This window comes from Artibeus jamaicensis, unplaced genomic scaffold (assembly GCF_021234435.1).
Source record: "Artibeus jamaicensis isolate MK-2021 breed Jamaican fruit bat unplaced genomic scaffold, CSHL_Jam_final contig_76, whole genome shotgun sequence".
Lineage (NCBI taxonomy): Eukaryota > Metazoa > Chordata > Mammalia > Chiroptera > Phyllostomidae > Artibeus > Artibeus jamaicensis.
Window position 1 is genome coordinate 24,486,502 of NW_026521954.1, and position 26,003 is coordinate 24,512,504.

General features: G+C 57.6%; 1 protein-coding gene across 7 annotated transcripts in view; it reads left to right on the plus strand.

The window, feature by feature from the left end:
• STK32B (serine/threonine kinase 32B) overlaps positions 1 to 26,003 on the plus strand; it is a 204,760-nt gene that overhangs the window by 173,151 nt on the left and 5,606 nt on the right. For all 7 annotated transcript variants that reach the window (XR_008392861.1, XM_053672497.1, XM_053672494.1 and 4 more), the window contains 4 exons: positions 9,965 to 10,054; positions 19,795 to 19,898; positions 20,773 to 20,889; positions 22,669 to 22,794. Coding sequence is in view for 6 of the 7 variants with exons in the window: in XM_053672497.1 (XP_053528472.1) it covers positions 9,965 to 10,054; positions 19,795 to 19,898; positions 20,773 to 20,889; positions 22,669 to 22,794 (437 nt within the window). In the remaining variant the exon portion in view is untranslated. The remainder of the gene's footprint in view (positions 1 to 9,964; positions 10,055 to 19,794; positions 19,899 to 20,772; positions 20,890 to 22,668; positions 22,795 to 26,003) is intronic.

Below are 26,003 nucleotides of genomic sequence, written 5' to 3' on the forward strand. Positions count from 1 at the left end.
TGAATGGAAGGTCAGGGGCGGCCTGGAGATGCCAGGGAACTGGGCAGAGCTCGGGTGCCAATGCAGGTCCTCTGTTTGTATCTAAGAGTCAGGAACCCCGGACGTGAGCTCAGCTGACCCCCCAACTAGCTGTGTGTCCATAGCCAAGATGCCCCACCCCTCTGAGCCCCGGCCTCCCCAGAAACAAAACAGAAGTGGTACCACCTTGCAGGGGAGGTGAAGGTCCAAGACAGGACCGTGGAGTGTGCCAGCAGGAGGGCTTTGTCCCCCAGCCTCTCCCTGACCCTTCCCTGCTCAAGGCAGGGCAAGGGGAAGTGGGAGACTGTCTGGGAGCCAGGGGCCCTGGGCAAGATGCTCAGGGACTTCCCCCAATGACAGAGGAGGACTGCTGGACAAAGGCCTTTCAGGCCCTGGGCAAATGTCCAGAAGCAAAATTAAGGCAGGAACAGAAGGTTATGAGAATAATTCCGCCACTGCATCTGAGGATAGACCCCCAGTGAGCCTGTGGGGCACCTGGGCGTTGCCAGCGCCGGAGTTCCCGCCCTGTCCGCACAGCCCGGCCACAGCGCTCCCGCACCCCCGCCTCCTCTGCGCTCCCTCATTTTCAACCTCCAGCTCCCCATCCTTCCCTTCCCCTCCCTTTCTGCCCTTGTCCTCAACCTCTGACCTCCGTCCTTTCCCACTTTCCTCCCGGATCCCTCTACTCTGAGCTCCCCATCCTTCGCCACCTCTCATGAGACTCGCACAGGCCCCCAGCCTGCCTTCTGCAGCCCCCAGTAGACTCCCCAGGGGCCTCTGGAGCCGCCCTGCTCCCTCTTCTCCAAGCTCCTGTTTTATCAAGTGTCTCTGCTGGGCATTGGGGTGGAGTGCTAACCACACTACTTTATACTAAGGAGTGAATGGCTTATTACCCGCTTCCCTTGTCATGGCCAGGAGCCTTCATGGGCAGTGCAGGGCGCTCTCTGGTACACAGGTCTCCTCCCCCGGCAGGCGGGGCCCGCCTTCCCCCGAGTTGTGACCCAGATGCCCGTCAGCTTTCCAGTTGTGTCCTTAGCCACGGTTGCCCTCTTCCCCAGCCTCACGGAGTCATGATTGGGAATTCAAATCGCATCTTTAGGTGGTGTGGCGCGATACGTGTACGTGAGAAGTGACTACTGCAGTGAAGTTAGTAGACACGTCCTTCACCTCACACAGTCACCGTTTTCTCGTGTGTGGTGAGCACATGTAAGATTTACGTGTCAGCAGGTGTCAAATGGACAAGCTGGTATCGTTAGCTGTAGCCGCCATGCCACACCTTAAATCCCTGTCACCTTTCAGTGACTGCATCACAGAGCAGGTGGCCCAACAGAGAGCTGTGCATGGCTCCTTTAGGAGTTTGATCGTTGGTCCAGTGAAGTGCTTTTTCAGAGAACAAGCTGGTCAGCTGTGTTTACAATGAAATACAAGCATCGTCAAATAAACGCGTGAATAGTTTATTCCTAATGTTCAGAACCCGCTGCCCACACACGGTCCCCAGCTCTCGCAGACACAGCTGTGCCCCCCAGCCAGCTTGGCTCTCCCACCCCCGCTGGGTCTCATCTCCCACAACGGACGCTTTGATTCTCTCGGAGATCGGGGGTCTCTCGGCTATGTAGCGGAAGCAGAGAGACCAACCTGGGGGGAGGTGGCGTTGAAGGAAGGCACAGCATCTAGGCTGGGGTGGTGGGGGAAGAGTTGGGTGTGATCTGAGGCCAAGGGCAAAGGGCTGGAGGAAATGGACTCGAATCATCATGAAAGGCCGAGGATCGCCCTCACTCCCTGTCGGAACGGTGGGGCTGGGTGAGGAGCAACACCGTGACCTTGATGGTGTGAATGAGAAGCGCCATGGTGCTCCCAGGTCCCAGGAGGTTGAGCTCTCGTAGGCAGGGCTCGCTTCTAAGACGGAGGTCAGGTGGGCCCAGCCAGGCAGCCCTGGGGGTATTGGCTATGCTCACTGGCCCGTCTGAGGGTTGCCTGGCTGCCGGCTGCTACACCGGCCTGCTCCACATGGCCCCCTCTGGCAGGGCAGTCCCATGTGGTCCCACGTGGCCACAGCAGAAGCCAGAGCAGGGAAAGCCTCTGCCTGCGTCACATTGCTGCCACCCCCAGGGGGAAAGCAAGTCCCATGACTGACGTCGGAGCGAGGACACTGTGTGTTACGTGGCCACAGGATGATCCGGGGGGAGAGCGCGGTCTTCCGAGCAGTCGTCTGGGAGGGGCCGGTGGACACGGAAGGGCCACCTGCCCGGTGGGCAGAGTGGGCGCGTCAGACATAGTGGCTACTCTCGCTCCTGTAGAGCGCTCACCTCCCACAGGCAGGAGAAGAGACGCAGTCAGGGAGGGAGGGCAGCGCCTGCCCGGTGCCCGGGGGGACCCCGAGGGCCCTTGGTTAGAGTTCACGCAGCTCTGTCCTCCATATTCTGGAAAGTGCCCCTTCACTCTTGGAGACAAAGGACACAGAGCCGCCACGGTCAAGGACTTCACGGCCTGGGGAGGCGGCTCTCAGCCATGGCTGCACATCACCCAGGAACTCTGAAATGTACCAAAGCCAAGTGCACCCACAGCAACCAGGGCTGGGCGCTGGGGTTTTTTAGTTCCCCGGTGTTTCGGAGGTGCAGCCAGGGCTGAGGGAGCGGCAGGAGAATAAAGAGGCCATTCTGACGCAGCAGGGTCAGTGCTGGGACCGGCGGGGGTGGGCTGTGCAACAGCAGAACGTCAGCGAGGCTGGGGTGGAGGGTGGACGGAGGGCTTCCTGGAGGAGGGGGTATGTCCATGTGGGATCCTGCAGCATGAGTGGGGTCGACAGAGCGTTTGGGGGCCTGGCATTCCTGAGGGCAAGTGAGAAAGCTTCACCCTCAGGAGGCCATGAGGTCCCCCCACCACATTTCTGACTTTCCCAGGGCTGGGCTGTGACCTGCAGAACTCACTGTGTGCTGCACTCTGACGCTTGACTGCCTCACACTCCAGGCCACTGTCCCCTGCCAAGTGCCAGGCACCCCGACAGCCCCTGTACCCCAGAGCCCGGATAGTCTTCAGGGGAGCCGACCTGAGTCTGCGCACCCTGCCTCGCTCATTCTCCCCCGCAGAAACCACCAAAAAGGCTCTCGCCCACAGTCCCCTGTGCCACCCTCTGCCTAGCAACAACCCCCGGGCTTCCCCGTGTGCCCCCGCCGATGCCACGGCGCGCCCCTCCTCTCAGGGACCGTGAGTAACGAGCTGTGTGTTCCACGGTGGCTGCCTCCGGTCTGCTGGCTCCTTTCTGCCTCCAGCTTCTATTCATGGGCCGCACTGAGAGCCTGCTCCCCAAAGCGGCGGTGGCAGCTCATTGACACCCACTCCTCCCCAGTGAAAACACGGAGAGCCCATCGCCCCCATGTCAGGAGGCAGAGGCTCCGGGAAGGGCCAAACCAGGCAGGTCTTGCTCCTGAACCCTCAGTGCAGGGGCTGGAGCCACAGAGAAGAAGGTGGGGGGGGCGCCACGCTGACCAGTGGGGGGTACAGGTGTTTCTGCTGAGCCCGAGGAGCTGACAGTGGGGGGTCACTATTCCTGATGGGACTCCAAGAGTTTATGGAGGAAGTGTAGGAATGCCATTACAAGCTACTCTGGGTTTATCCATGTGTGTAGGGGTGGGGAGGGGAGGTGGCATGGGATTCTGAGGTCCACCAGCCCTCAGAAGGCTGCTGGGAGGGAAGTGTCTGCGTAGTTCAATGTCATAGGAGAGTCCGAACGTCCCACCGGCCCAGGGCAGGTGGACCAGCGCCGTCCCGGTGGTTTCTGTGGAACAAAATGGGTGAGGCTGCAGGGGCTCTGGGGCCGAGGGGCTGCCCCAGTTGTCTGGCACTGGCTCTGGGATGACCTGAGCGCCCCCAGTAAATAGCCCCCGTCTTAGTTTCCCGAGGCTGCTGTGACCCAGTCCCATGGAGCCCGGGGCTCAAATGCCAGGACTCGTTCTCACAGGCAGGGAGCGGAAAGTCTGAGGTTGGGGAGTCAGGCAGCCCCTGCCGTGTGGCCACGTCATGCCAGCTCCCAGACATCCTCCTCATGCGTGCATGTGTGTGCATGTGTGTGTGCGTGTGTGTGTCTGGACAGCCCTTCCCTGTGTGCACACCGGTGCACTGACACGGGCCCGCCGTACTTCAGTGTGGGCTCATCTGAACCCGTTCAATCGGCAGCCGCACTGTTTCCGAGCGAGGCCCCACCCTGTGGTCCTGGGGCTGGAGACGAGGGCTTCAGTCTCTAAACTGGGGCAGAGGCACCAATCCACCCATCATAGCCCTGCCTTCCGTGTGGGGTCCTAACAAATACAAAACAGGACAACGCAGTGGCAGGCAGATGCCAAAGTGTCACCTTCATTGCTGATAAAGGCTTGAGTTTGTGTGAGTCCAAAGGGCCCCGGAGAGAGGAAGCCTCACCCCCCAGACCCCTCCTCGGCGGGTGACTGGCTGCCGGGGTGAGACCGAGAGTCGGAGGACCAGGGGCTGCTGTGCCTGCCAGCAGGAGCTTGGGCAGAGCCAGGATGAGCGAGGCTGCCATTCATCCCAAAGGGGCCCTTCCTGTAACTGTAACCGCCCCACCTCCACAGGAAGTGAGGAGAGGGTGGGCGGGGCCTAAGAATGTACTGACATCAAACCCACCCTTGGCACATTTTAAGCTTCTAGATTTTTGCCAACACGGGTCCAAATTCCAGCTTTGCCTGATGGTGACTGTTCATGGCTCCCTGTCCCCAGAGCAGTGTTTGATGCTGGGTGGGAGCCATGGAGGGCCAGGCCCCTGGCCTCACGGAGCACATTTGTGTGGAGAGGAGCCTCACAGCTGGGATGAGTTGGGGAAGGTGACGGGACCCTGCAGAAAAAGCAGTGGTCTTGCCAACCCATTTCTGGGGGTAGGGACAGCTCCATCCCTGGGCACTGCTTGTCCTCATTCAGTTCATCTTACTTATCTGGTCTTGAGTGTCCTCAAGAGAAAGCGGCTTAATGAAGTAGAACGTGGGGCTTGAATTCTGGGTGTGGGGCACTGGGTTAAGTAGCAACTTCCTCAGCCCTTGACACTGTGAGGAAGGAGACAAGACAATGGTAACAAGTCCTGCCCCAGCAAAGACCCCCATCCATTAAGCCTGCTCATCCCTGGCTGTGTCCCCAGAAAACAGCCTCTTTGTTCTTTCTACCTCCCAAACCTCCCGGGTGCATCTCATCAGCAGAGCCTGAATCTTCCAGGAGCCTAGCTGCAAGAGAGTCGGGAAATGTGGTTCCCCTCTTCCTGGCCCCTGTGATCCAGGAGGTAGGAAAGAACAGACTGGAAAAGGATGCTGAGTGTCAGAAGATAGTCTCTAGCACAGTACCTCACAGGGTCCTTGCAGAGAGGGGGTCACGCTTATGGAACTTCTCTGCAAATGCTATTCACTGTGATTAACACGATGGCATAAAACTTCATGCCCTGCAGAGTGGAAGGGAAGTGCTGGGAAGGGCGTGGGTCACGTAGCCCTGGCTGTGCTGCAATAAGTAATGAACCCAGAAGACTACTGGCTTAACATCAAGAGGCAGGGACGTAGAGAAAGGAGAGTTGATGAGCTCTCTCAAAAGCCTTGGACAGGGTGGTTTCCCTGTAACATTGAATGGGGTGCAAGTGCCGAGCAGGCCCAGCAAAAGCACAACACCCATGGTGTTGAAATGGGTTCAGGGGACAGGAGGACGAGAGCCTGAAATCTCAGTGAGGCTGCTCAGGGAGTCCCGGAGGCGTCGGTTTCTTCTCCCTGCGTGTTTTCCACTGTTCCCCTCTGCACAGGGGAGCCGGGAGCACACGGATGAGGTGGGAGACCCTGCTTTCGTTCCCACTGGCCAGGACACGGGAGGAAGTGAAGTCGAAGGGAGTGGAGGGAAAGCAGAATTGTCCATCCCCTTACCAGGCAGGGCAAACTGGGAAACAGTCGCCCCCACCGCTGCCAGTGATGGAGCCTGGACAAGCTTGTGCGGGGGATTCGGTACGATTTCTCTTTCCTTTTGCTGCTACCCTGTGATAAGTTCCCTGTGATCCTGTGAAGATAAGTGGGGTGGGCAGGGGGGCAGATGGAGGAGGGAGTGCCCAAATATGGCCCTGAGCGGAAGACAGGCAGCCTGTGATACACTGCATGACATTGCTCCTGGAAGTGCGGTCACTATGAGCAGTGAGCAGGGGCAGCTGGGGCGGCTGGGCCTGCCCATAGACCTGATTTCAACTCTCTTGGGCTTCCAGATCTTTCTCTTCATCAGCACCACTCTGAGCTCTGGCTTAGGCCTGTTGTGGACCCTGTAGACCAGCCAAGGTGGGGGCAGATGTTCCCAGACTTTACCCCCAGTTCAAGTGTGATGAGAGGGAGACAAAGCAGAGGGTTGTGTGCACAGCAGCCTCCCTCACCCGGCTCCTGTGCTGGCTCCTCGCCAGGCTGGCGCCCTGATCGCAGACTTCCGGCCCCAGTCCTGTGAGAAATAAACATGGATGTTTCTGCCCATGATACCCTGTCTCGTAGTCCAAGGTGACAGACGAAGACACAGTCAGAGACCACTCTCTGCAGTAGTGAGTTTCCTGTTAGTGGAGGTATGTAAGCAAAGGCTGATATGCATGTACCAGTAACATAACTGTTAGTCCAGCTTTGGAAGAATGAATGGGAGTCCACCAGGCAGAGGGGGAGGGAAAGCATTCCAAATGCTGGCAAAGGTGTGGACATGATACAGGTTTCCGTGCGTCCGGAGAACGGAGAGGAGCGTGCCGAGTGCGGGAGGCATCGGCAGGCCGAGAGTGTGAGTGTTGACGGGTGATGCTCGTCAGAACTTGTACTGATGGGTCCCACATAGTACCGGGCTCCTTCTCTCTCTGAGTTTTGAATGTTTTCAATTTTTGCAAAGCAAGTAGCCTAAAATTTGGTTCATATTAGCACATTTTATAGTCAGTCTCCATTCTCCCAGAAGGAAATCCTAGGAGACCTAAGGCACTAATTTCCCGCTCTCCCACGTGTTACTCAACCGTAAAAGGAAATGCTCAGGGAAGTTACAGCTCCTCATGGTGCCGAGAACAGAAGTGGAATTCTGCCATCTGTCACACCTGCTGTGCCTGAACTCGGTGTCACCGGCAGTCAGCTTCAGAGATTCCCCAGCATCTGGGCCCCCGAGGCCAGGAGGAAGCAGGGCAGAGCCGGGCTGTCCCCTCAATAGAACAGAGAGTGGCAGAGGGAGGGGACCCGGAGATAAAGTGTGGCTTCTCACCATGCAGCTGTGTAACCTCGCACAGGCCACTGGTCTCTGGAAGTTCAGGCTACTCTCCTGTGAAACGAGGGCGCCGCACCCTCATAACGAGAGTACTTCCAGGATCGACGTGAGATTTGGCGCCCACGTGGGACCAGTCACAGGGGCTTAGCCCGATGGGGGTGGGTTCTCTCCCTCAGCATCAGCCCCCTGCTCAGGCCCTGGCCCTGCCATCCGGTCACAGCAGCCAATGTGAAGTCCCAAAGTGAGTTGGATCATGTCACCCCTGGTCTTCCTTGAAGTAAATGACCATGTCCTTAGTTCAGAGGGCCCTACACAGTTGGTCCTTCCTGTCCCTCTCTGAGCCCATTGCTGGTCCCTTGCAGGACCTGTGTGACTGCCACCCTCTTCCCCAGTGGCTCAGTGGCTTGCTGCCTCTCTTCTTCCTGCCTTTGCTCAAATGTCACATTCTCGTCCCTCACCACCCTGTTTAATGCCTAAAACTACCCTGCAAGCTGCTTATTAATATTAGCTCCACCCCCTAGTTCAGGAATCAGAGGATGACAGAGTGGACAAAGTTGTCCAAGTCTCATAGTGAGTGGCTGTCTCAAAGGGACACCTGCAGTGTGTGACAAGGAACAAAGGCCCTACTTGAGCTGTCCTAAGCAATAAAGGGTGTTTTTCAGCTGGTAGAACTAAAGACCAGTGGTACAGCCTCAGGCAGGGCTTGATCAAGCTCTAGCCCCATTTCTCCATATCCTTGCAGCTGTAGCTTCTCCGTGGACAGGCTCCATCTCCAGGCTGCCTTGCTTTGTGGCAGCACGAGGCTGCTCCAGTTCTGGGGGTCCTGTCACACTGGACAAAGACACAGAATATCACTTTAATAGCTCCTGAAACAAAGACGACTCTTCATTTTCTGATCCGCCCGGAAAGTCATCTCCCCAGTTCTCACTGGCCCCCACTGAGTCACAACAAATCTGAGACCGAAACCAAGGCCGTCAAGCTTTGAGTCTGTGCCCCCAGGCCCTGCCCGACACAGCCTGGCTGCAGGCAGGACTGTGGGCGTATGAATGGACGGCAGAGCCACTCAGCTCAGCCCCGGAGGCTGCTACAGGCTGCAGACACGCTAGGGACCCTGCCTGGGTGGGACACGGGGCACGGGCCAGGAAGGGCTCCCAGCAGAGTCCATGCACCTGGAGGGGCCTGCCGGTCATCCCCGAGCATCTCATGGCCGTGTCACACCCAGGACTGTGGACACAGTGCCGGGCAGTGTGGTCCTTCACACGTCAGTGCAGGCAGCTGAGCCGACCTCTGGGATTTGGCTGTGGACCGGCTGGTGCTTTTTCTGTCCACCATGGCTGATGGCATCAGACATGCCTCTCTCAGGGGCTCCTCACCAGGACTCGTCACTTAGAGGTGCCCTCCAAGTCCCCTCAAAGCCAGCTTTGTGCATGCCACCCACCTATGTATGAAAGTCCCACCATGCCAAATGTGTCTCAGATGTGACAGTCCAACCAGCCATGTTCACAGCCTGTGACGACAAATCAGAAAGAATGTGAGGGCACTTACATCCGGTGTTCGAGGGTCTCCAGGCTGGGTGTTTATGCTCCAAGTTCCCTAGAGAGCCAGTACCGCCCCTTCAGGCGCCCCCTGCCCCTCCTTCCCGCCTCCCCTTTGCTCAGGTCTTGTCTCCAGCCCCTCCCCTTCCCTCACGGGGGTCTAGACACCTGCCTGTGGGAGCACCCGGCCTGCTCACGTCCCAGTAGGCTGGCTGGAGGAGGGTCTCAACCCCCAGCTCCCTCCCCACTCAATTGGTCAGATACAGTCCTCAGGCCTCCACTGACCACAGCAGAGAGACTGGGCACAAGAGCGCCCCCTGGGTGTGAGGGTCCTCTCTGTGCGCCGCCCCCTCCGTGGTCACTCACAGTTTCCCTGACCCAGAGTCTACGTGGACCCGTGTCTCTTACTTGCCAGGCGCCTCCCTCTCTGGGTCAGTGCCTCTACACTTTCAATCCATCGTCGTTTTTGTCATGTCCTCAGTGTAAATAGATCCGTTTATTTATAGGTCCTAGGCCTGGACCACCAAAAAACTGTACTGTAAAACCTGCACATGAAACAGACGTAGGTATAAACATTTACGTTCTACTCTTGGCAAATTTCAGTCGCCCAACAGTGTCATCAGCCATGGTCACTGTGTTTCCCATCAGATGCTCAGACCTTGTTCATCTCACAGCTCAGAGTTCAAGCCCTTTACCGACCTCCCCCCTTGCCCCACCCCCAGCGCCTGGCAACTTCTTTTTCTATTTCTGTGAGTTCATTTTTTTTAGACTCCAAGTAAGTGTTCTCCTGCAATATAGTATTTGTCTTTCTGCATGACTTATTTCACTTAGCATATGTCCTCCAGGTCCACCCACATTGTCACCAAAGGCAGGTGTCCTTTTTCATGGCTGAGTAGTACTTCACGGTATTGACATAGCACATTCTTCACCCATTTGCCTGTTGGCAAACACTTAGGTTGTTAGGCTGTTTCCCTACCTTGGCTACTGTGAATAATGCTGCAAAGAAGAAAAAGAAAAGCATGTTTTCAAAGTGTCAGACAAAAAGCAAATGTAAGTAGCGGTTCTAGCGGTTTCTCCCTACGCGGCACCTCGCAGACCGCCGCCCTCAGTCGCACGGGAAGGGCCCCGCCGCCTGCAGCTCCTGCTAACGGCTCTCTCTCTCTCTGCCCCAGGACATGTCCACATCACGGACTTCAACATCGCCACAGTTGTGAACGGGGCGGAAAAGGCTTCTTCCATGGCTGGGACCAAGCCCTACATGGGTGAGTGTTTGGACCCCTTCGGGGTGTGAGCTGCGCAGGGGCTGGGGCCTCAGTGTGTGTCCCCTGTTCCACGTCCCTATGCCCCCACCGTCCCTAGTATGTGCTGTGCTCTCCGACACTGTCGGGCTCTCCCCACGCTGCCTTCCTGCCAGGAACACCTTCCCCTGTGTCTTCTAAGAACTGCTGCCCCGCTGGGCTTAGGGGAAAACAAGCAAACAAGTGAACGAGCCCGTCCTTCCTTTCCATCAGCGTCCGTTAATGTTCTGGGTGCTGCCGGAACGTAGCGCCGGTGTCCGTCGCCTGGGCCTGCAGGCTTGTGCACGGCGTGTGGTTGCGGGGTGGCTTTTCTTCCTGACGTTTGATGGACGTGGTCTTCTTGGTCAACGTTCCGTCTCCTTTCATTTCCTTTAAGGACGCCTATTACCTGCATGTTGGGTCTTGTGTGCCGGCCTTCAAGACTGATCGTTTGCAAATCTTTCTTAGCTTTTCCTTCATTTGTTTAACTCTTCCTCATTTTTCTTTCTCTTTCTTTTAAAGCGCGGTCTGTTGTTTTCATTTACTTCATGTGCTTTCCAGTGAAGGAGTTATTAGTGGAATAATTTTCCTACATTTTTAATTTTTTCTTGAGTTCTCTTGCCTGATTTCTGAAGTTTTAAATTCTAATTTATGTTGTTCTTTTATGTCTTGTACAACTTCATTAATGTCTTTATTAGTTCTTAGTGCTTGATGTCTGTAATAATTCCTGATTGCTGAGTAACAAGCCACGTCAAAACTTAGTAGCTCAGGCCCTGGCCCGTGTGGCTCAGTTGGTTAGGTGTCGCCCCATGAAGCAAAAGGTCACCGGTTCGATTCCCAACCAGGGCATGTGACTGTGTTGTGGGTTCAGCCCCCAACTGGAGCACATATGACAGGAAACCAACCAATGTTTCCCTCTCACACTGATGTTTCTCTCCCTCTCTTTCTCCCCGCCTTTCCATCTCCAAAAATGAATAAATAAAATCTTTTAAAAATTTTAGTAGCTTAGAACAATAACAACGTATTACTTCTCACAATTCTGCCCCAGTTTGGTTCGATGGTTCTTCTGCTGGTTCCGTTGCGGCTGGGCCCGCTGCTTCAGCCAGTGGGTCAGTGGGGGCGGGGCTCAGCGGGGACTCAGCCGGGAGGGAGGGGCCTCTCTGTGTGGCCTCCAGTCATCAAGGGGATCAGGGTGTGCTTGCTGCATGGTGACAGTAGTCTCGAGAAGGGGAACACATCTCCCACATGCTTGTCAAGTCCCTGCTCGCCTCACATTTCCCGATGTCCAATTGGCCAGAGCAGGTCACCGTGACCACGACCGGGGAGCCTGTGGGAGGGGCCGCACGGGCTGGGCTACCGGCGGCCTGATTCGTGGGTTCCCTGGGGAGCCAGTACCGAGCCAGCCCACCACCCCGCCACCGAACTCTTCCAGGCAGTTGGTTACGGTTTGGGTCTTTTTCTTTTGGCACGTCATTCTGGTGCGTTTTCATTGTGACGTGTTACTCTGCTCTTTGTTCTCCTCTGTGTCGTAATAAAGTGGACTTTGACCTGGATACTTCTCTGTTGCTCTTTTTCATGTAAGATGATTTTTCCTGAGCTTCTCGAAGACGGGGCAATTTAGGGCAGCTTTTCGGACTCAACGGACTGACCTCTTCTGTTCTGTTTGTGAAGCCAAAACCCGAGGCAACGAACCCGGCGTTCAAGCCGCGGCTCCCGGCTCGGTTCCACTGCCCACCTGGACCTACCCTTCCCGGGTCCGTATGTCCCCCGTCGACTGCACTCCCGATGGCATCTCCCTGGGCTCTGTCCTGGCAGGAAGCTCTGCTGCTCTGACCAGCGAGACTTGGGGTCCCAGCTTGGCCACCTGTGCAGACGTGCCAAGGGCCCCTTCCCGCCCCTGCTGTCGGGCTGGCCAAAGTCCTCGGGTCTGTCGGCCAGTCCTGCTTCCCCACGGCCGCAACCTTCGGATTCTCTGCTCTCTGGCTCGCCCCAGGCTGCCTCGCTTCTCCCCGTCTCCCTCTGCGCAGGGGTCCCAGGCTGGGCTTGTGGCCGTTGCTGCTTCCTTCCTACACACTTAATTTTGGGGTTTGTGAGGACAACTTCGTTCTGTAGTGAATGTCGCCCGGGAGTCTTGGTTTAGCTGTTTGTCTGCTCCGTCGGTTCTGTACGTGGGTGTACGGAGATTTGAACACTGCGTCATCACCTCCCCCGAATCCTCCGCTGAGCTGTTCCTCTCTGACTTATGGAATACACCCAACAAATGAAGTTTGGCAATAATTAATGGTAAAAATGTGACTTTTTAGCATTTACTGTGTCAGGCATTGTGTGAAGTGCTTTCCGTCCATCACCCTGTTCGTCACCCTCACAAACACAAAGTGGGCCCAAAGCTGGGAGAAGTTGGGTGACTTGCACAGGGCGACGTCAGTGGTGACAGGCAGACCCAGGTCAGTGCGAACCCCAGAGGTGCACCCATGGGGGGGGTCCTCTCCCTCCACATGGTCCCCTGGGGACCCCAGGAAGGCTTTCACTGCTGAAGGTCTCTCTGAAGTCCCTTTCCAGAAAGATCCAGAGCCGGGGCAAGTCTGTCCAGAGAGGTCACGGGCTTCAGATTCAGGAGAGATGAGGAGGGCAGGAGGGTGGGCTGGCGGGGTGTCCAAGCTGCCCCCAGGCATCTGGGATGGGGGGTGACGAGCTGGAATCTGTGGTGTCTGCGAGGAAGCCCACAACCGTCAGACCCTCCAGGGCTCTGGACGGGGGCAGTTTCCAGTGCTGAGGTGCAGAAAGCTGAGGCAGTGACCCAGTCGATCCGGGAGGGTGAAGGAGGAGGAGCCCCAATTCTGAGTCCTGGGGGACATCCTGCCGAAGGAGCAGGGAGAGGCCGGAGGAGACATCTCCCCAGAGACGGCTGAGGAGAGAGCAGTGACGTAAAGAAAAGGAGCTCCCCGTGGGCCCCCGACATTCTGTATGTGAGTTCTGGGTTCCTGTAAGCTGGCTCCCAAAGCAAACTGATCTCCGGGAATGCAGGTCCCGGCCCCCCGGAGAAGTTCCAGACCAGGCGGCCTCAGCCCCGACCTCCCAGCCTGCTCTGCCAGCGCACACAGCGGACTTTCCTGGCACCCCGGCAGGGACTCTGCTCAGGTGCATCAGCTCGTCCCCAGTCCCCCCCACCCCTGACATCTCAGGCAACCATGTCCCGGTCACAGCCTCCGAGATACAGGACCTGTGGTGGCTCGGCCAGCCACTCTCCACGGGGACCCCACCTTCAAAAGGCAGAAGAAAATCAACACGTATTGTGACCCTACAGCGTGTCTGTCTCCGCATTTAACCCCCAGAAGCAGCTCCACGTGAGGGTCCTACATTTCACTGACGGGGAACCTGAGGGCCAGAGACAGTGATGGGCCTGCCCAGCGCCACACAGCCAGCGAGTAAAGGGAGCGGCGTTTGAAGCTGTCTGTCTGGGTCTGGAGCACGTGCTTTTGCCGCTACGACAGGCTGCCTCGGGACACTGAGGTCCCCTGTGTCACAGAGCTGTGTCCCTGGGACGTGAGAAAGGCGTCCCAGCTGCGAGGAGGAGTCAGGGCTGCTGGTGCCCTTCCAAGTAGAGCGGCTTCAGTCCCGAGTGAGTGAAGGAAGGCAGGGGTGGGGCGCATGGGATCCAGAGGGCAAAACCGAGTCTCCGAATGGACGTGTTTGCAGACACGGTCGGGGTGGCAGTACCAGGCGGGGGGTGCCCGGGGGAGAGATGAAGTCAAATCCACCAGGTCCTCCAAGTCCCGGGGCTGTCGGCTCCCAACGGTGTCACCTGGCAGGTTCGCTGATTTCGCTCACTCGAGCTGTTCAGTTTAAAGGCCCAGTAAACGTTCCTGTTCCAAACACGAGTTCAGGGAACAGGCTGATGAGTGAACTCCCAAAGGTGACTCATGAAGGGTGATCCTGGAAGAAGCATTTGCATGGAAGTGAAATTTCATTCATTAAAAGAGCAGATGGAATTCACAATCAGAGGAAAAGCATCTCTGAAATGTGCCCGACGAGATGTCAGCACCGGCCCGCAGCCGCCTGGGGCTTCCGCAGGTCTTCACCTGAGACGGAGGGAGTAACCGAGCCTTCACTCGGCAGACAGTTACGGAGCACCCAGGAGGCCCTGGGCTCAGAGGGGCCGTGTGCTCCGGCCTCAGGCTCCCCGTCTGGTGGGGCAGACCAGTGTGTAGGGCAGATGTGAACAGGCCACGGTCACGGTCATGACAGACTCCCTTTCTCGGGGACACCTAGAGGTGGCTTGTTGGGGACGGACAAGAAGAGGCCGTTTCTGGCAGAGGGAACAGCCAGCACAAAGGCACAAAGGCCAGAAACAATGTGGTGCTCAGTGAGCCTGGCCTCTCCATTATTTTATAGCTTGGAGAACAAGAGGCGGTGGGGAGGGAGAGGTGAGACAGGCTGAAGCACCAGCATCTTCAGTGCCCTGGTAAGAGCCTCGGGAGGCCAAAGGGAGTTCAGCGCCGGCCACAGTCAAGATCAGACCCACGGGATCCACCTCCTGTGTGGCCTTGGAGATGCAGATGGGTAACCAGGCCTGCAGGGGCAGGGCCCGGTGACTTGAGGGCTTCACAGGTCTACCCCTTAGCAGCTGGATGAACTTGGGCAACTCTCATTACCTGCCCCGATGCACACAATTCGTACTGGAGCTGGGTCCGCTGGGGGATGGTGGGTGCTTGGGGGGAGCATGAGGCTTGTGCCTCATCGGTGCTCATCAGATGTTGGTTCCTTTCCCCAAGGACCCGCAGTGAGCAAACAAGGTGGTTGTGGAGCCACCATGGCGGTGCTCATACTCTCCGGCTGGAATGGGGGAGGCTAGTGGGGTTGGCGGCCCTGCGGCCCAGAGAAAGTGACGGGGCCAGCATTGCGACCCAGGCCAGCGAGGCTCCAGTGCTCACTGTCTTTCCTGAGAAGCTGCTGTCTATCCATCCATCCATCTGTCCATCCATCCATCCATCCATCCATCTATCTGTCTGTCCATCCATCCATCTATCCATCTACCTATCCACCATCTATCCATCTACCCACCCATCCACCCATCCATCCATCCATCTAACAGAGATTTAACTGATCACCTTCTGTGTGCCAGGCAGTGTTCTAGGGCCAAAGATACATCTGTGAACCAATAGACAAGGTTTCTGCCCTCACTGGTTTGGCTGCTTATAAGGAAGACAATCACTTTAAAAATCATCAAACTGATAAACATATAGTTTGAAGTGTTTATTTTTGAGGAACAAACTTTATGCAGTAAAATGTACTCTCTTAGCATATAATTTTGTGAATCTGCACAAGCACCTACGGTCATATAACCGGCACCACTGTGATGGTACAGAACATTCCATCACCTCCAGAATCCCCTCGTCCCAGTCCCCAGCAGCCAATGATTGTGACTGTTCCAGAAAGTCACGCAAACGGAGCCGTGTTGTCTGTGGCATTTGAATCTGGTTTTTCTCACCTAGAACGACGTGGTTCTCGATGAGATCCATGAGTGTCGTCCTGCGTCTCGGTTCCTTGTTCCTGTTTATGGCCAAGCCGAGCCCCACTGCACGAACACACACAGCTTGTCCGTCACAGCCAAAAGGCGTTTGAGCTGTTCCTAGGTTTACGTAGTTTTGATGAAGCCACCGAGAACTTTTGCACAGAGGTTTTTATAAGAACTTCCGTCCTCCATTCTCTGGAATAGTTACCTAGTGGAGGGTGGGGGGTCCGTGGGCTACATGAAAGTCCACGTTTGACTTCCCGAGGAGCTGCCCACCTGTGTTCCAGAGAGGCCGGTCCACCTCCGCCTCCCCCACCCAGCTCTGCCTCCGCCCCGTCCTGGCCAGCCTTCCCGACGTGTGGGTAGCAGGTTCGATCCCCCATTCCCTAGTGGCCGATACTGCTGAGCATGATTTCATTCACTGCCCTCCCTGTGCCTTCCTTGGGAAGCGCCCCTTCAGTCACCTGCCCGTGAGTGCACTGATGGCTTGCTCTGTTCCCACTAAGCCCTATGAGAGCCCTTACAGGTACCGGCTGTAAGTCCTTCTCGGGTGCGTGCTGTTCGTACATTTGCAACCAGACAGTGGTTCAGCATCTTTTGAGTCTTTATAAAGCAGAAGCTTTTAAAAGCTTCATCTTCAGAGTTGATGAAGTCTAGTTTTTCCTTTATTGATCACGGATCTGGTGTCGCTTCTAAAACTCTCTCACACGAGCTCCCGAGGGTTCGCCTTGTCCTCTGGTCCAGGTCTGACGCTCTGGGGTTTTACCCAGGAGCCACGTCCCTTCTGGGGTCATCATTGAATCGGCGTGAGGTATGGATCCGGCTGCTTCTGGGGGAACCTAGCCACCCCATTGTTCCAGCGCCATCTGTTCAAAGGACCGTCCCTTCATTTTGGGGGGACAGGGGGAGGGACAACCGAGCCCCTCTCACCAGGGCCTGAGCCTGTGTGAGATTCTTGATGCCTGGTCACTCTCCACCTGCCTCTTCTGGGGTCGAGCTGAGAGGGGCTGCTGAAGGGTCTGCTCCGTGTGTTATCCAGCTCTGGGCCATCCCTCAGGCCTGTGCGCAGAGGGCCACTCCCTGGCCCTCTGTCCCTGGGCAGCAGACCTTCGTTTCCCGCCACCCGACACCTGCCGGTCTGTTGGGGGTGGGGAGGAGCGGGCAGCACCTGCTCTCTGTTCTCCCGTTCAGTGCGTCTCCGGGGGGCTCTGCACCTGTGGGCTCGGGGACTGGGCCTCCTCATCGGTGCTGTCCTCTCCCAGCAGCGGGAAGCCCAGGAGGCTTGTCTGCCCAGTCCCCTCCCCCCACCCCGAGTCCTTTGTGGTGACAGACCGCACCACCCTTCCTCCATCTGCCTAGGGCTCCACTCCCAGAGGGTGGCGTCCACAGGACCCTGCTGCTGCCACACTGACCTGGAGGCCGGGAGCTGGACCAGCTCTGGGGCCTCAGTGGTGAAAGAGCCAATTGTGCATTTATTAAGTGCCTGCTGTGTACTTGGCTGAGCTCCAGGCTGTGGGAGGGCAGGGCGGGGAGGAAGGCGTGAGGGCGCGCCAGGACCCATCCATCCTCAGGTCTCACCTTCACTCCTGGCAGCCACACAGCGTCGGAGAAAGGACTCTGGAGTCAGGAACCCGGTGGGGAGGGACTGCCCCGCTCGGCCACACCAGCCGGGTGGCTGGGGGCACTGTCTTCACCCCGCATCCACATCCCAGGCTGCACAGCAAACCCACAGGTGAGGTCAAACCCACAGGTGTGGTAGCTGGAGACAGTAGGAGTCACCCTCTCACCTTCTGGGGGCATGGTATTACCAAGGTGCCACAGGGCCGTGCTTCCTCCGGAGGCTGCAGGGGAGGGTCCTTCCTGCCTCTGGCAGCTCCTGGTGGCTCCAGGGGTCCCCGGGACTGTGGCCGCTTTGGTGGTCTCCGCCCCCTCCCCGGCCTTCTCTGTGTCAGTCTCCCTCTTGTTCCTCCTATAAAGACATTCAGGGTGGACCCTACATCTTATCTGGAGATCTTCACCTCCGTCACACCCAAGAAGACTCTATTTCCAAATGAGCCCCGTTCTCAGGTGCTGGATGTTAGCGCCTGGACACCTTTTGGGGGCACACACTTCAGCCTACCACACCCCTTTATGCCTTGACTGCCTCATCTGAAAAGTGGGAGTTACCGGAGCACTTGGCTGGCCTGGTGACTGGGAGGGTGCGGAGCGGCCATGCACGTAACCCTTCACCGAGCACCTGGCGCCTTGCGGTTGCGCCAGCTCCGTCACCTGTACACGGAGTGACGGGAATGGTCTCGGACCCGCACTTCAGCTCTAAGTCCGTATGGCGCTGTGATTCTGGGCCACCAGAGCAGTCATTTTTGTGGCATATGGATTATGACATAAATGTTATGTTGTATCATCAGCCCCAAGCATGAAGGGGAAGAGAGAATGTCACCTTTCACAGGCTCCAGACATTTGTCACTTGACTGCTCGTGACAGCGGGAGAGAATCTGTCAGCTGCTGTTTCTACCCTGAGCACCGGGTGGGCTCGGGGCTGGCGGGCATGACGAAGGTTTCCAGGGAACACCGTGACGCACACTGCCGCTCCCCTGATCACGGCGCGTCCCTGCCCCCCCACTCAGTCCGAGCACGTGGACAGCCCAGCTGCCGTGGGACCCTGGGGACACTCGCAGGGAACCACATGACTGCTTGTCTGGGGGACCCTCAGCCTGGAGGAGGACGTGTGCGGATGGCGAGGCAGGGAACGGGGCTCAGGGCGGGCCCGGCGGGATGGGGAACCGCGGCACTGCTCAGGGCCAGCTCATGCTAGGACGCCACACGCCTCCCACCAGACGCTCCGTGAACAAGCGGGACCCACACCGTCGAATGCAGGCGGATCTAGGACAGATAAGAGGGGGAGACAGATGCAGAAAGTGCAAAACTCAGGGCCTGCCGACCGTTAGGTCACAAGGTTGCGGGGGATGAAGTTTAGGAGGGTCCCAGGCTTCTGGGCAATGGGGGGACAGTGGGGAGGATGAGCTTGCCAGGAAGGGGTGCGTGCATCCGAGTTCGCTGATATAGATCCTGCCTGAGATTCCCGCAGCTCTCAGCCCGCGCCAACCCGCCAGGCCTGGGCGTCAACTCTCGCTGAATCCTCCTAACCACTCTCTGAACAAATGGCTGTATCCTGTTTGCAAAACTGAGACGAGTTGGGCCAAAGGTCAGATCCGTGTCCAGCGGCCACCCAGCACCCAGACCGAGCATCGGTGCCTTCCCATCGCCACTGTGTCCAAATGCCAGTCCGACACCCGAGTCCAGGCGCTCCCGATCACAGTGTGGCGCGGTTCCCTCCGGGAGACTCTGGCTGCCCTGACAACTGCAAAACAGAATCGTATCTGCAAACGCATTCGCTAGAAATTATAAACATTTCACTAGATTTTCCCGGAGGCCAAACTGAGCAATTACAGCTTAGGGTGCACTCCCAGCCCAGGGAGGTGGGGTGAGGCAACAAGGTGACTCCCCCGCTCTGCGCCTCTGTCCTTCCTGCGCTTCTTTCTAACAGAGGTGAAATTCGCATAATAGAATTAACCGAGTTAAAGCAGCAATTCTGTGTCACTTGGCACATTCAGAATGCCATGTGGCCGCCACCACCGGCTAGTTCCGGACCGTTGTCATTGCCCCTCCCCCAGCCCCTGGCACCCCCAACCTGCCTTTAGTCCCTGGTGTTACCTGCTGTGGGTATTTGGGGCAGGCCCCACGTCTGCTGAAATAAACTTGCCTCCAAGAGGGCAGCAGGCACGAAGGGCTCTAAACACCCCTGGTTGCCGCGCCTCCTGACCCGGTGTTGGTGCCGGAAGCAGAGTGACCGTCACCAAAGTTCCCAGCCCCTTGGGTGCGGTTTCTCCCTCTTAACTGAGACCTTGTCCACCCATCCCCCGTGCTGGGCGCTCCGCTGAATGCCCCGGCTCCGGGGGCTGCCCCTCACCTGGCAGAGCAGGCAGCCCCCCGCACATGTGGGGCACCACCTGTTCTGCCCAGGTGGTCACACCAGTGTTTCCCGTGACGCCTGCAGCTTTTCTGGAGCCAACCCCTGGCTTATGGGGGCAGGAAGCTCGTCGTGCAGCAGGTGGGAAACTGGCCTCATGGTTCCTGTCCCCACGTCCCCTCCCTAAGGGGCGGTGAGTGTGAACTGAGACACATGGTGACATTCTCTCTGTCCTGTCTTTGGCAGCCCCAGAGGTGTTCCAGGTGTGTGTGGACGGAGGCCCCGGGTACTCGTACCCCGTGGACTGGTGGTCCCTGGGCGTCACGGCCTACGAGCTACTTCGAGGCTGGGTGAGTGGGCACAGGGGCTGGGGAGGGGGGGCGGCGCTCGGGTGGAACCAGGCCTGTGTGGAGTCAACACGCCGGGTTGCGGAAAGGAGCTCTGTGTGAGGAGTGAGCCCCGGGTGCCGGTCCTGGTGGCCTGGGTTTCAGCTCTGAGGTCCCTGAGCGTTAGCAAGCTTCTGGTCCAGCCCCTCAGATGTCCAGAGGTGAAGGTCATGTGCCGAGGTCCGCCGCTGATCAGTGGCAGTTCAAACCCAGGAAGCCGCTTGGCCTGGTGGCTTCGAGTGCCGGCCCGTGTGGGCCCACCGCGCGGTGCGGCCCAGGAGTGTGCCACCTTCCTGTCTGTGCCCGTGTCCCCGGTCCCCTAGTGTCCTGGGCGTTCGGCACGTATTTTCCCGTTATTTCACTTAGACGTAATAGCCAAAGATGGCGAAGGGAGCTGTGTGACAAGTAATAACTCCCTGCTTCGTCAAGCCAGGAAGTGGGGGCCGTGACTGAGGTGTGGCTGGGCTCCTGGTGACGCCATCTCTCTAGGCCGCACCCCCAGGCTCCCAGTCCTGAGCCAGGAGTGGGGACTCAAGTCAGGCCATTGGGTGTGGATCGTGCCTCTGCCCCTTACTGGCCGTGTGACCTGGTCAACTCACTCAACCTCCCACGGCCTTGACGGAGCACCCACTGACCGGTGCCCGCACTGCCCCACGGGGCTGGTTGCTGGTGGCCCATGGGTCCGGGCCACCTGCTCTGCTGTGAAACAGGAGCACCCAGCACTACCTGCAGGAAAGAGGCAGCCGTTCCTGGTGGTCGCACAGTGCCAGCCACGCCCTCGCCGTCTCCTGTCCCCATCAGCAGTGCCCCCCCTAATTCTGCCCGTTGCCCTCCACAGAGGCCGTACGAGATCCACTCGGCCACGCCCGTCGACGAGGTCCTGCACATGTTCAAGGTGGAGCGCGTGCACTACTCCTCCACGTGGGGCCAGGGCATGGTCGCCCTGCTGAAGAAGGTGAGGGGACGCCGCCGGCCTGTCTAGAGGGAGCCAGTCAGGGCGCAGGCCAGGCCAGCCAGCCACTCAGGGGACGAGGAAATAGAGCAGGGGCTCTAACTTGCGTTCAGGGTCACGAAGCCGCTGGGCATCGGAGTCTGGCGTAGAGCTCCGTCTCTGGCTGCAAAGCCACAGGCTCTTTCTCATGGCCGCTAGCTCCTGATACGTAGAAATATGTGACGCAGGTGTCTCTGTGAAATGTTTGCTGCAATCGGCCTTTTAATGCACCGAGCTTTGGGAGATTGGGCACCTCCTGGCTCTTTGCAAGAGCTGCTGCTGTTAGCACAGAAGCTGTTCTCGGGGCGTGGTCCACCGAGCGGCCGCGGCAGGCAGCTCGGCCTGGGAGCCCCTCTGCTGTCCCACCCCCCAGACCCTCCAAGTCAGGAACCAGGGTGGGCTGGGGCGTCTGCATATTCATAAGCCCTCCAGGTGGCCGTGAGGCCTGCCCGAGGGCAGGGGTCGTGGTGCCCTCCTTTTGAGGCTGGTGCTCAGCTCTGGTCATTTGGAACCTCCAAGATGCAGAGTCTAATGCACTGGAGTGTGTGGGCCAGCATTGGTTCGGGGGCCCTGGTGGCACTGCTCACGTGACCCCCAGTTACACCCAAGGGGTGGTGTGATCCCCACAGTACAGCTGACAAGACTGAGGTTTTGGAAAGCGAGATGGTTCCATCCATGCCACAGGGCATTAGGGGTGGAGGCGGGGTCTGAGTCAAGCTGTCCGAACTCCACGCCCAGCTGTGCCCGCGGCCGCCTCGCTGTAACGGACACACTGAATGACTAAGGAGTTGACTCGCTGTAGAGCAGATTCACCGCCTGGTCCTTAGAAGTCAGTGTCCTTAGCCTGACTGGTCGTTGAATCACAGGGAGCCCTCTGCACCTGCCGGGGCCCTCCGCTCCCCCCAGTGAGTCAGACAGTGGCTGCCCCAACCGCTGAGCCCCTGCGGGGCAGCGCAGTGGGGTCTCTGAATCCACTCCATTCATGCAGGGGCCGCCTGCTAAGGAGCAGCTCCCTTCTGTCAGCAGGTGGATGTCAACCTGCCCAGTCCCCCTTGGGTCTTGTCCTGGTTGTGACCTAGACACGGAGGAGTGACCACCCTGCTCCCGGACCAGCACAGAGCACCAGCGGCCCCTGAGAGGCTGTCCTTGTGCTCGTATCCCCGGCGTTTTTTGCACTGGATAAGGCAGAGTGCGGACAGGCAGAGGCCTGTTGGGGTACAAGGTCACAGTCTACGGCCGTCTTTCTACTTTGTCGCCCTTCTCAGGAGACATCTGTTTGAAAAGAAGCTGAAAAGTGTTCCCTTGGCTACCAATGAGGTCAGGCCTCTGGCCACGGGGGTCACCTCCTACTGTCCAGGGTAAATTTGAAGACATGTTGTACGTCCCATTTTCAAGCCGCAAGTCCTGAGATGAGGTGGCTGATTCTTTTTATTTTTAACTGGAAGCCTCTGCAGACCCCTGTGAGGGCCAGCATGTCACAGGGCCATAGTCCCCAAGGGCTAACTGAGTCCCTGCCCAGAGTCCCTGGCTGGGTGGCCTTGTGGAAGCAGCCTGACCTCTCGGTCCCTACCTGCTGTAGAGAGGAGCGCAGGTGGCACTTCCAGTGACAGCCTCCCGGGCAGGGTGCAGCACCACCAGGGCACACAAAGCAGAGGCCCCTCAGGTTCCCATGACCCCGCCCACAGAGCCTGCTAACCTTGGTGGCACTCAGCTCAGGCAAGCATGGTCACCCTGTGTCCCCAGCTCCTGACCAAGGACCCCGAGAGCCGCCTATCCAGCCTCGGCGACGTCCAGAGTGCACCCTACCTGGCCGACGTGAACTGGGACGCGGTGTTCGAGAAGGCGCTGACGCCCAGCTTCGTGCCCCACGTGAGTGGGGGCCCGTGTGGTGGCCCGCCGCCCTCGGCAGGGTCCCGGCCTTGCTGTGCTGGAGGCCCCTGTCGCTGGCCACCAAGCAGCAGTGCGGCCTCCACACCCCGCTTGTGTCTCCCAGTGTCTGTCCACGTTCACCAAGATGCAGCACGAGGGCGCAGGAGCTGGCCTTGCAGGGACCCCTGGCAGCCCCCAGGCCCAGCAGGCCTCCACCCGGAGACACACACCCACACTCACACCACAAGGGCAAAAGAGGGGAAAAGACTTGTTGAGGCCCCAGGTGGGTAGGTGTGGAGGTGAACCCCCGACTTCCCAGAGCGGTGTTTTGTGTCAGATTAACTTAAAGACTCTCTTGCTCCATTTGATGCAAAAATGTTTCCCCAAATCTGTTCCTACCAGAATCCAAGGCTTCCCCTTTTGTAGACGGTGTTTGGGACGCATGGGCGCCCTTCCGAGTTCACACCCTCCCCCGCCCATCCGTGCCCTGCGGGGGCAGCACAGCCTGGTGACGCTGGTTTCCTCATGGCTCTCCTGACAAGAAGACACGGTGTCCCTGCCCAGCTAGGCTGGCACCCCGTCCTCGTAGGTCCAGCCCTGCAGTCCTCTGAGCCCACCCTGTCCTGACTTCCCTCCCAGCTGGGCTGCAGAGGTGCTGGCTCGGTGGTCACAGAACCCTCTGCCTCTGTGTTCCGGGCCTGGGCGCTCCCGCTGCCGCTGCCCAGGCCTCTGTCCACCTGCCCAGCCCAACTCCTTAGGGTCCCACTCAGAGGAAGCTGCCTTGACCTCCCTCCTCACCCCAGAGCTGTCTCTGGTTCTCTGTCCCCTCATGCACCTCTCGGACAGTGGGAGAAACAAGTGGGGTGTGGAGGCCAGGTGCCCCGGGCAGGCCGGGCACAGAGCGGCTGCTCGGTCACTGCCCTTCCCCTTCCTCCCTCCATGGGAGTTGGAGGGCTTTGCTGGGCCAGCTGTGAGCTGTGTGCTGTGTGGTGTGCATGTGTGTGACCTGTTTTATGTCTTGTATGTGTTGTGTGTGAGTGTGTAGGTGTGTTGTATGTGTGTGTCATTGTTGTTTTCATTAACGCACCCACTGGAGGTCACGCTCGGTGCCCTTGGCTGAATGCCCGCTCTGGCAACGGCCGTCTCCTCGGTCCTCACCTGCCGCTCCTCCCCTGCCCCATCCAAACACACTTACGTGCACACTCACTCTCCAACATGCCATCACTACACACTTGCTCTCACACAGACACCCTCACGTATGCACTCAGTCCCACACAAGCCCTCTTGTGGAGGACCCGGGCTTCCCTCACACCCAGAGGAGCCTGCAGTGCACCTCTGGCCACGTTGCTCCTTCGCTCCGTGCCCGGCCACACGCTGCTCCCCCTTCCAGGGACGCCGTTCTCACCCAGGAGCAGTCTCTCGCCTCCCACCCCTCCTTCCAGACTCAGTGTGAAACACAGTGGCTGGCCCACGTGAGGGTCTCGGGAACGGGTTCTGGACAAGAAGCAAACATAGGCCCCACTTCCGGGGGGTGCTTCCCAGCCAGCCCCTATCTCCTCTGCAAATTACAGCAGCCTCAGTGGTCACCCCACTGCAGAGGTGCCCAGGTTGACATTAGTGGCCCGTAATGTCCCCTTTCGGTGTGGCTGCCATCCTCCTGAAACTCCCCGGCTGGGGACCAGGCCATACCGGCTGGATTCTGTGGGAGCCGAGAGGCCTCGGGGGCTGCTGACCAGTGAGAATGGGTGAATGAATGAATGACAGCAGCCTGCAGGGTGGAGGGTGTTGCGGGTGGCGCGCCTCGCGCCCGGGAATTGAGCCTGTGGGGAGTCTCAGGCTGGGAGATTTGCCAGGATCGCTCGGTGACCAAGGGACCTCAGGCTGTCTGCACCAGAGCCTGCCTTGGAATGAATGAGTGAACCAGTGAATGAATGAGAGGCAGATACATCAGGCCAGCAGAGACTCGGGCCTGAAGGCCGACCTGCTCACTGGGAGAGATTGTGCCTCCAGAGCTGCTGATGTTACAACCACGAGGCCTTGCTGCCTGGGCAGCTGGCATCCTGGGTCTCAGCACAGACAAAGGCCACCTGAGGGTTCGGATCCCAGGTCTGGAAGGCAGGGAGCCCCTGGGGGCCTCCTGACCACAGTGGGTGGGCTGCAGCCGCAGCAGGAGCAGACAACCAGGACTGGAAATGAGAGGAATTTGATCAGAAATGGCTTTTTTAAATTTACTTACTTATTTATTTTAATCCTCACCTAAGGATATTTTTTTTGTTTTTTTTTTAATTTTTTATTGATTATGCTGTTACAGTTCTATTTCCCCCTTCATTCCCCTCTACCCTACCCCCATCCCCACCATTACCCCCCCCTTTAGTTTATGACCATGTGTCTCAATTCCTTTAGATTCTATATTTCCCATGCTATTCTTGCCCCCCCAACTATCTTCTATCTACTTCTATTTTCTATGCTACTTATTTTCTGTACCTTCTCCCCCCTTCTCTTCCTCCCACTCCCCTGTTGCTAACCCTCCTTGAGATCTTCATTTCTATGTTTCCACTCCTGATCTAGCTGTCCTTTTAGTTTGCTTTCCTTTTAGGTGTGGTTGTTAATAACTGTGAGTTTGTTGTCCTTTCACTGTTCATGTTTCTTTAACTTCTTTTTCTTAGATAAGTCCCTTTAACATTTCATATAATAAGGGCTTGGTGATGATGAACTCCTTGAATTTGATCTTATCTGAGAAGCACTTTATCTGTCCTTCCATTTTAAATGAAAGTTTTGCTGGATAGAGCAATCTTGGATGTAGGTCTTTAGATTTCATGACTTGGAATACCTCTTTCCAGCCCCTTCTTGCCTGTAAGGTCTCTTTTGAGAAATCCGCTGACAGTCTGATGGGGACTCCTTTGTAGGTGACTGTCCCCTTAGCTCTTGCTGCTTCTAGGATTCTCTCCTTCATTTTAATCTTGGCTAATGTAATGATGATGTGCCTTGGTGTGTTCCTTCTTGGGTCCAACTTCTTTGGTACTCTCTGAGCTTCCTGGATTTCCTGGAAGTCTATTTCCTTTGCCAGATTGGGGAAATTCTCCTCTACTATTTGTTCAAATAAGTTTTCCACTGGTGGCTGTGCCTTACCCCCTTCTGGTACCCCTATAATTCGGATGTTGGAACGTTTAAAGATGTCCTGGAGGTTCCTAAGACTCTCCTCATTTCTT